Source organism: Pelodiscus sinensis, chromosome 7 (genome assembly GCF_052426305.1).
Source record: "Pelodiscus sinensis isolate ZL-2025 chromosome 7, ASM5242630v1, whole genome shotgun sequence".
Taxonomy (NCBI): domain Eukaryota; kingdom Metazoa; phylum Chordata; order Testudines; family Trionychidae; genus Pelodiscus; species Pelodiscus sinensis.
Window position 1 is genome coordinate 74,005,131 of NC_143058.1, and position 9,743 is coordinate 74,014,873.

Genomic DNA, 9,743 nt, shown 5'->3' on the forward strand with positions numbered 1-9,743 from the left:
CTTGCGCAAAACTGTGTCTAGATTGGCATGGACGCTTTTCCGCAAAAAGTGCTTTTGTGGAAAAGTGTCCGTGCCAATCTAGACGCTCTTTTCCGCAAATGCTTTTAACGGAACAACTTTTCCATTAAAAGCATTTGCGGAAAATCATGCCGGTCTAGACGTAGCCTAAGATTGCTAGGACTGCCTTGAGACATATTACAGAATTGAATAGTAAATTATAGGCCTGCTATTCAGTTCTATAGGGTGGCTCAAACAAAACAATAGAAAGGGCATAACTTCTTACGAACTGTTACAGGTTTTTAGAAAAACTTCTATAGAACCATGTTGATTTCACTTGGTTGCCTCCTGGAAGGCCTTTGCATGAGGGCAGGTCCTGGAGGCTAAAGTCTTATTTCTCTACAGAAGAGTTATAGCCTGGTCAATGGCAGTGCTATCTACAACCTCCTCCCCTCCCGTGCCCTTCCTACTCACCCTTCTGCTGGGGAACACCTCTGTTTTAGACAGAGGAGTCCAGTTCCTATGACGCATTCACTCCTGTACCTCTTTGTTGTTATTAATTAGTGATCATGTTCATTACAGTGGTGCCCTAAGGCCACTCAAGAATAGGTCCCATGGTGCCAGGTTCTGTAGAGAGTAGTACCAGGAAGAACCTTCCCTGAAGAGTTTATGGTCTAGAGAGAGGAAATGGCCACAGTGTAGGGGCAGGGGAAGAAAACACAATCAGAGTGAATAATGTGACTGTTGCCACCACACTGTATTTTATTTTGGGGAGCTGAGTTTAGTTAGGAGCAGATAAGTTAAATGGCAAACCAAGTACAGGGACATTGAAGGAAAGGGCTAAGAGGGGAGCAGAGCTGGTTTTAAGGGGGATAGGTGTGGAGTGAAGCAAAGGTGAGGAGATTGAGGGAAGGGGAAGGAGAAGGTTGGAACAAACATCCAATCAGCACAGGATAGAGAAAGTCAGGTCCAAGCTCCAACTCTTCACAAGGAGGCTATGCTGGTAGTTATGGTGTCTAGGAGACATCTCCACTGGGACTAAGGCAAAGAATCCTTTTAATGGGATGGCTGATGGATCCCACATTTGTGCACAGTGCTGCAGTGTGTGGCTTGTAGGCACCATTGCTGACTTATGAGCAAAGACCTCGGAAAATAACTGTCTAAGGCAGCCCAGATGGGATGTGTCCATCCAGGTTCCTCTAGGCCAGTGTTTCCCAAATCATGCTCCGCAGAACCCTGCGGTTTTGTGAAGTGAAAGTAAGGGCTCCGCGAGAACTTGATCACTCCCCCCCTTAAAGAGACAGAAAGGAGCTAGCTCCTTCTCTGGTTTTCCGCCGGCTTTCAGACACCTCCCCTGCTGCCACTCTGCGTTTCCAAAGCCCGCTCGGGACATGCGTGACCACATTTTGGCCCCCACGAGGTCTCCCTAGTCCAGTTCCCGTGGTGGGTTTTTTTTTCTTGACAAATTTCTTCCCCTCCCCCCCCCCCTCCGGCTGTAAGGGTTCCTCGAAATTCTTCCGAGTTTAAAAGGGTTTAGTGGCCAAATAAAATTGGGAAACGTTGCCCTAGGTATTTCTGTACAGCATTCCCTCACTTGGTATTTCCTTCACAGCATCCAGTAGGGTCAATGGACAATTGGATAGACGGCAACAGTGACCACATCCAGAGGGAGGACTTTGCTCTGAAGTCAATGGGTAAGCCGAACTCAAGGAAAATGGGCTCTCCTTCCACAGTGAGGGATGCTCTTAATTGGGGGGTAAATGGGGAAGCTAACTGCATATCACACTGGAAGAAAAGTGCCCACGCCTAGATCCCATTAGCATACCCAACAGTAATATCACAAGACTGAATTTCAAAATCTGTTCCCTGTGTTGCATATCTGTCTGGTGCACATGTGTTATAGATGTAACTTACTCTGCAGGTGTTTGCTGTGTCTTCTGGCAAAATTTTCTCACACATTCTATAATGTCTGCAGGTGCCTCTGTTGTGAAACACAGTGAAAGCTACAAGACAGGTGCACAGATTTGTATGTTTTGGCTCTGCTGGGAATATTCACGGTCTCCAGATGTGATTCTACAGGTAAGAATCCCATAAAACTACCTCTGTTTCTTCTCTTCTGGTGGCTTGAATCCTCTCTCCACCCCCATCTCCACCAGAGCTGGGATGATATAGGGAAGGCAGAGTCTCCAGCAGAGAGAATTGACCCCTGTAGATAAGATCAGCTGTCTTCATTAGCAACAGCAATGTCAATGAAGCAGGGACTGCTGTGAGATCTAAATGGGTCATAAGCTATCACAGTGCAGAATGCAAAGCTAAAGGCTGATGTTTCAGAAAAGGATACTAAGCTAAAAAGCAAAAAGTTCTCAAAATCTCAGGTTCACAGCTGTGTCGAGATTGGGACAGAAATTACCTCTTGGCAAGGCATGAGTTCTCCTTCCAAACCGATTCCCAGATGTTCTAGGAGGAGAGAGGCTTTTGTCACGGAGCAGTCTCCTCTCCTCGAATATCACTGCTGGGTGTTCAGTGCCATTCATAGCTGCCAAGGAAATACAGAATCCACAAACTTGGGTCTTGGCAGCAAGGCAAAGGCAGAAGGAGGGTAGGGAAGAACAGTCGAGGCTTTCTTCAAATATTTTGCTTTCAAAAGATCAAAAGCAAGTTAACATAATTCCAAAATTTAAACCCTAGCTCATGGCTAAATCCAAACACAGCCAGAATAATTGAGAAGACTATTTCACTGTATTCCAAAACAAACAAGCAAACACAAATCCTGCATTAAAATATATTAAGGTTGCTAAAGTGATAACATGGTTGCCAATTGTGTCAATAACAAAATTTAATTGCTGAGAAACAAGCAGATTTCTAGGTCAGAGAATCATAAATCTCTTGCTGAGAAAACACGTAACACATTCGATTCAAGAACAAAGAAATGCATGGTCTTTGTGTAGAATAACTTAATAGATGTAGCATAACAAGAAAAGTTTTTAAGATTGACTTATTATGAAATCATCTAGGCACACTTCCATTATTATGGGTATGAATTAAGGTTGTTGTGATGAAGTATATGTTTCTTTATGTTTGGTGCGAATGTGAATGTTATGTGGGCAGCAATGTCATGCATTTCCTGGCTTTTTAGATGCTTGACTTTTGCCAAGGGAAGGAAACTACATTGTTGTTACTTAGCAACCTTAATGGGTTTTTGTAAATGAAGTCTTTTGATTTGGGAATGAAGCTGGGTATCCCTTTTTAAAATAAATATTTCATGTTCTGTTTTGTACAATTAAATGAGACTTTTTTTAGGTAAGTGGATGAGTGGGCATCCGTATTATTCAATTAAAATAGTGAGTGACTGAGGTTAAGCTAATAATGGCTCTTGCAGCGATCTGTCCCAATCAATTCACATTACGCAAGAGATGCAGATTCAGTATAATAGTTTAGTTATCCACAAAGATAGAGGTACCACAGCCTACCTTTCCTATGGAGGCTGGATTAAAAACAAAACAAAAAAGCAACAACCAACCAACCAAATAAACAAAAAACAGTGACAATCATAGAAAATTAAGTATCAGATCTAAGAGTGGAACTCGGGTCTTAAATTGCCCTGCCAAATCACTAAATGTCACTCCACTTTGATTAATCCCTCTAAGAATGTGGCCAATAATACTTACTCTTACTATTATTCCATGTTATAGTGGACTTATCTCAGTACAGAGCATCTCAGGCAATTTGTATGATAGTCTCTGATGGGTGAGGAGACATGGATTTACTGCTTTAGGCTCTGTCTGAACTAAGGAAATTGCTTTACAAATTCCCAAGATTGGTAATAATGGTCCCGGTTGTTATGCCCAGATGCACCCAGAATTAGGCAAATGACCAGCCCAGTACAACTGTTCCTTCAGCTCCTTTGGAACCGGTAGTCATAGACAGACCATAGCGGAGAATTGCAGTGGACGGGTCTCACCCTTCAATTGCACTGTATGGCTTCACCCTGTTGTCTCTCATAGAATTTTATTCATGTTACACCTTCATAGTCATAGTTTCACAAGGCCTCAAAAGACTCCTTTCTTGCCTAGCCTCTTTTCTGGCCATGTTTGACTGGGTACTGCATTAACACATGCTTTGTATGATATTTGGAATATATCTCATAAAAATGTTGGAGAAACCCCATTCTACGGCTTTTCAGCCAGCCTCTGAGGACCAAGTTGTCTACGCTGATGGAAAAGGTACATCCCATCTTTTCACCATCCTTGAAGTTGACTTTTGAGCTGAGCAAACCTGCAAGTTTTAAACAAGAATAGCTAAGCAAGATTGCAGGCTTTCTGTCCTGGACAGGCAGGCTCAGTTAGGTGAGGGTTAGGAAGCGTTTTTGACACTCAAGATGTTGGCTGCAGGCTACAAAGGGCAATGAGTGCTTTTTCCATGGGTGTTAATCACAAAGGGTGTATTTACATTGTACCGTTATTTCGAGATAGCTAGTGATATTCTAAAATAGCAAGGAGAGCGTCTACACAGCCATTCCATTATTTCAAAATAATTTTGAAATAATGGACGGCTTATTCCGAAATTGGTAAACCTCATTCTACGAGGAATAATGCTTACTCTGAAATAGCTATTTTGAAATAAGGTGTGTGTAGATGTTCCACTGCTGCTATTTCGAAATAGCCTCTCACCAGGGCCATTCTAAGTTATTCCTCCCCAGTGCCTCCAGAGGCTCTAAATCGAGATAGCACATCTACATTAGGGAAGCCTTCCTCAGATTAATTTTGAGGCTTCCCTGCAGTGTAGACGTGCTATTTCAAAATAAGCTATTTCAGAATAACTATTCCGGAATAGCTTATTTCAAAATAGCCGGGCAGTGCAGACATACCCTAAGACATACTTCCTCCTGAAAGGGGAACAGATTGGGAGGATTGTCTGTGTTTGATGATGATGTGTGGCCGGTTGGAGAAGCGAATCAGAGGCATCACCCAGGGACTGCTGAACTTCGGTGGAGAAGGGAAGGGAATGGTGATAACTGGTGTGCCTTTCACTTTCCTGCAGTCTGCTCCTTATTCCTATTCCTGAATCCTTCTTCCTGAACTCAGTGGTCCGGTTCCTGTTTAAGGCTCTGTATGTGTGCACCCCATTAGGTGTGTGCAGCTATTCAGGGCTTGCTGATAAATATCTGCTGTTTGGACTCTGACCATGTTTTGAGCTAACCAGTTCATGGTCATTACACTTTTTGATTGACAGCCTACCTGTGTGTCTTGCTTCATTTGTGTATGTGTTTTTTACATTGTTGTTCAGGGGTGTACATATACTCAGATCCAATAGCATTAGCCGTGAGGGCAGCTTTAGTGTGCAGGGGATTTGGCATTTTAACCATCCAATCACATTGCGCTCCCAGAAAAACTCTAATCAACCCGATGAAATGCCAGCAACCCATCTACTCTGATTTGTGACCTTCCATCAAAAAAAGCTTCTGTTTCCCATTTTGCTAGGAACATTGTCATCCTGGAATGTCTATGGCACCAGAGTATGGTGCTCTTTAATGGGGTCTTACAGCCATAGAGTCACAAAGTGCAATGTTGGAAGGGACCAGCAGTCCATCTAGACATATCTGAAATGCAGTTCACTATTTTATATTGCTTTTGGGTTCCAGCGGGATAACGCCCCAGGGAACTGCTGGGCTCTGCGTGGATCTCGCGGCTTTGTCGTGGTTAAATTAGCCAGAGTTATCCAACCGCTGGCTGTCACGCTGGATCATATTGCCAAGAAAGATTCTCAGACAGAAGAGATTTCCAGTGCCCCCCAAAACTTTGCCATTTATGTGAGTAACTTTCTCACCTTTGCAATGAGACTGAGCGCTGCATGCTTGCTGCTAGCTCACACGGCGGAGCTGATTGGTACCGTGGGCCGATCACGCAGTGGGATTAGTGGCACACTGCAGTAGCCTTTGGTGAGCATGTTGTGTGTCTCCGAACCTGGAATGAGAAATTCCATCTCCTTCCTGTTTCCTCTTTTAGGGGCTGAAAGAAGGTTTTGGAGAGAAGGGAGCTGCTTTCTTAGGGGAGTTTGTCTATGATCAGGATGGGTTCCCTGTCCAAACATTCAAGCTGGAGGTATGCTATGGGGTTCCAACTAGAAGAAGGCTGCATCGCTTCATTTGATCCAACCATGATGCTGAAAAATATCTGTCATGGTGACTGGCCTAGCAACCCCTCTGTCCTCTCACAGGTTTCTGAATGCGCCCACTCCAGTGTCAGGCCTTGTGCCTTTGTCTATCTTTGAGTGAGAATTTGCAATTATCACACTGTACATTTTACCTTAGATCAACTGTTATTACCCGGATGGGATGACTAAATCTGGGGTCCTGCAGTTCTGGCCTTTGGGAAGGAATGGCCAGAGGTACATAGTGACCAACCTTGCTAAAACAAATGTATTTGTTTAGCTGTAGGAATAAAGCTTTAGAAAAAAAAAGGATTAATAAACGAAGCCTACACACATCTATCTTCCCTCGAGAACTACCATGGAATGATGGCAACTTAGGCCTCATTTTTCCAGACCTCTCCACCTCAGTGGGCCTCAGGGATTGGGGCTGGTTCCCCTGCCCAGATTGGGCCTTTTTAAACCCTGCTACTTTTTTGTTCTTTTGTATTTTTGCACCGTGGTCATTTCTAAATCAGACTATTTCATAGGCTGGTGGGAACCAGAGCTAGAATCTTCCAAGTTGAGTGTTCTGGCTTTGTCCCTTAACAACTCATAAGTGTTTGGTGAGACGGATGTGGAGCCATTCTTCTCCTTCCTGCCTTGATGAGTCAACTCAAGATAGTCATTCAAAAGCTATCTCAGTAACCAAGCCAACTACAGTACCAATGTGTGATTACAAGACAGCTCCGAATTCATCACTATGTTGTCTTCACCTGTGTGGTAGAGTGGGGTTGGAGGCAGTTTGATGGGGCAAAGGGAGAAAGCAGCAGAGGGGTGATATGTGTTCAATCCCTCCTCCAGCCAGACCCATTTACATCCTGTGCTCATTTACATGAGTTCATGGGGGAGAGACTGGATGCAGTGGAACATAAATTGCCTAGGGCAATTGTGAAATCTCCATCATTGGAGATTTTGGAGAGCAGGTTAGATAAACACTTGTTAGGGATAGTCTAGATAATACTTAGTCCTGCCAGGAGTGCAGAGGACTGGACTAGATGACTTCTTATGGTCCTTTCCTGTCCTGTGATTCTATGATTCTATCTCCTTACAGAACAAACAATTGATCTTTCACCGGTCTGGTTCTTTCCTTCTCTCCCTCAGGATGCAAATGCAGATCAATTCAGATATCTACAGCTGAGAGTCTTGAGCAATTGGGGCCATCAAAACTATACGTGCATCTATGGGCTTCGTGTGCATGGGAACCCAGCGCTCTGATGAACCAGCAAGAATCCACATGAAATAAATAATTACACCTGGGTAATGCTTTCATTTTGATAGTGTTGGTCTGGCTAGTAACAGACAATAGAAACTGCCTTGTTTCTCTATATTACTTTTGCCTCACTCCCGACTGGGGAAGATGTTTAAGGAAATGTAACCTGATTCTTAAAATCTAAATTGTGGCCATGGGCAGAAAACAACACTGTAAAAATGGCACCATCTTACATCACTGATCTGCTCCCAGAGTATATTCTGAATCCAATTTGCAGATTTAATGGGCCAAAATATATTTTAACAAGTCCTATTAGTCCTGATGAGCCAATACTTTTAGGAAAGACTGAACCCGAGTCTGTCCCAGCTTGAATACCATCCACTGACTTGTTAACAAGGCTTTGTTTGTAGAATGGACATTACTGTTGCTGACGCATTGTAGTCAGAAAGAACCAAGCTGGACTTTCAAATTCCAGTGGGCTGGCTGTTAGTGTAGAAATATAATTCTCCTTGCAATTTTAATCTGGGAAAAGAGCACCACAACAAGAGTACCATTTGTAGGGTCACTTTTCAGAGCAGAACCACATTTTAAACTCTGTTCCTAAAGAATTAGAGACATTTGTGACCCTGGTGTCTTTCAAAGTCAGAAAACACCTATGCTGGGCTGAGGCAGTCAGGTCCTGGCTACCCAAAAGAGATTCTACTTCTTAAGAAAAACATTCTGGATATGTCTACACTACCGAGTTTTTTTCGGAAAAATGGCCGTTTTTCCGAAAAAAAAAATTCAATTACACCCACACTGCAATTGCGTTCGTCTGAAAGAAAATAAAAAGAACAAAGGGGTTTTTCTGACAGTGGTAATCCTCATTCTACAAGGAAGAAGCTTTTTTCTGAAAGAGCTCTTCTGGAAAAGCTTCTTCCAAAAGAAGCCTGCAGTCTAGACATAGCCTCAGTCATCTGCTATTAAAACGCACTTCTGCATGCTTGGAAGGAACAGTCATCTCATTAAATGTCATGAATGCAGTGCAACCCCAAGTGTGCTAGTCATTTTCCAGACAGGAAGCAAAGGGGTGAAATTCTGGCTCCACTGAAGTCAATAGGCATTTTATTATTGTCTTCAGTGGAGCCAGAATTTCATCCAAGTTCCCCACCCTGAACAATTTACAATCTAAACAAGACTTAAAGGGGCCCATTAACAAATCGTAGGACAGATCCTAGGTGTAAAAATCAGCATCCCTTTGCACCAACTGAGGATCTAGCCTCACATATTGAAAATACCTCGTTACTAATAGTGCATTAGATTGTAACAAGCGCAAGAATTTCAGAAATCCACTCTTTACTATTTTTTTAGTGTCAAAGCAGAGGATAAATGCAAATACAAGTTTTGACATGTTTATAGTCAGGATTGCTTTTAGCTTTCCAGTGCTACAGTGTTTGGGTTTCAAACACTGCAGACGGATGTGGATTTAACAACTAGTGTCTTCACTGTGGGGTTTTTTTTAAATGTGAAAACATACCCATCGGTTTTATGGTTTTCTAAATTTATTTTTATTGGTACAAGTTTAACTTGATTGTGTTCCTTTAAACTCTTGCTGAGACAATTTGTTAGTGGCCTAACAGTGTCTGTGTAACTCTTTGTAATGGAGGACTTCTCACTATCTCATACGACTGTATTTTATAATAGGCCCTTTGCCAGTTCTTGCCATATCCTGATGTCTGTGGTCCCCTACTGGAAAAAATAAAGTACAACGCAAATCTCAATGTTTGAAGGGGAAACTAATATATTTTCATTGAACATGGCACATATCAATTACTGTTACCATACAGCTGCCAAAATTCTCTGTGTTTTGAAACTCTAATAGGATGTAGGTGTTTTCATCTTCAAGTGAGTTTGAACTGTTCTAATCATGCCAGTTGGGAAAATGTTTGTAACTGCATCTGATTTCAGTTTTGATTTACCATTTCGACAGGTAAGAAATGTTCATACAGTCCTGAAATGATCAAAATGGACATAGTTAAATCTGCTGTATTTTAGGGATTTAAACATCTTCCTGCTATACCTGTTCTTTTTTCAAAAAACTGAAGACTATTTTCTTCAGAAAATAATTGTTTGCTGCTTTTATTAGTACAACTACATCCCTCCCACTGTGGGTGATAGCATAGTTACTGCAAATAAGCAAGACAGCCTGTCAATTACAGTATATAGGCTATAGTGATACCTCACTAATTTAGAATATATTTTCTAAATAAATATTAGTCATTTAATGTCAATGACAAAATGCCAGTGATTATGATCCATGGAAGGAAAAGCCCAAAGAAAATGATCATGATAGATATTTGTGATTATT

The 9,743-nt window shown here is 42.2% G+C and overlaps 1 protein-coding gene across 2 annotated transcripts in view; it reads left to right on the plus strand.

Annotated features, from left to right (window-relative positions):
• LOC112544928 (SUN domain-containing protein 3-like) overlaps positions 1-7,443 on the plus strand; it is a 29,287-nt gene extending 21,844 nt beyond the window's left edge. For both annotated transcript variants that reach the window (XM_025182045.3, XM_075934268.2), the window contains exons 8-12: positions 1,610-1,691; positions 1,973-2,076; positions 5,639-5,806; positions 6,003-6,098; positions 7,288-7,443. In XM_025182045.3, the coding sequence (XP_025037830.3) occupies positions 1,610-1,691; positions 1,973-2,076; positions 5,639-5,806; positions 6,003-6,098; positions 7,288-7,401 (564 nt within the window). In that variant the 3' untranslated portion in view covers positions 7,402-7,443. The remainder of the gene's footprint in view (positions 1-1,609; positions 1,692-1,972; positions 2,077-5,638; positions 5,807-6,002; positions 6,099-7,287) is intronic.
• Positions 7,444-9,743: the final 2,300 nt, after the last annotated feature.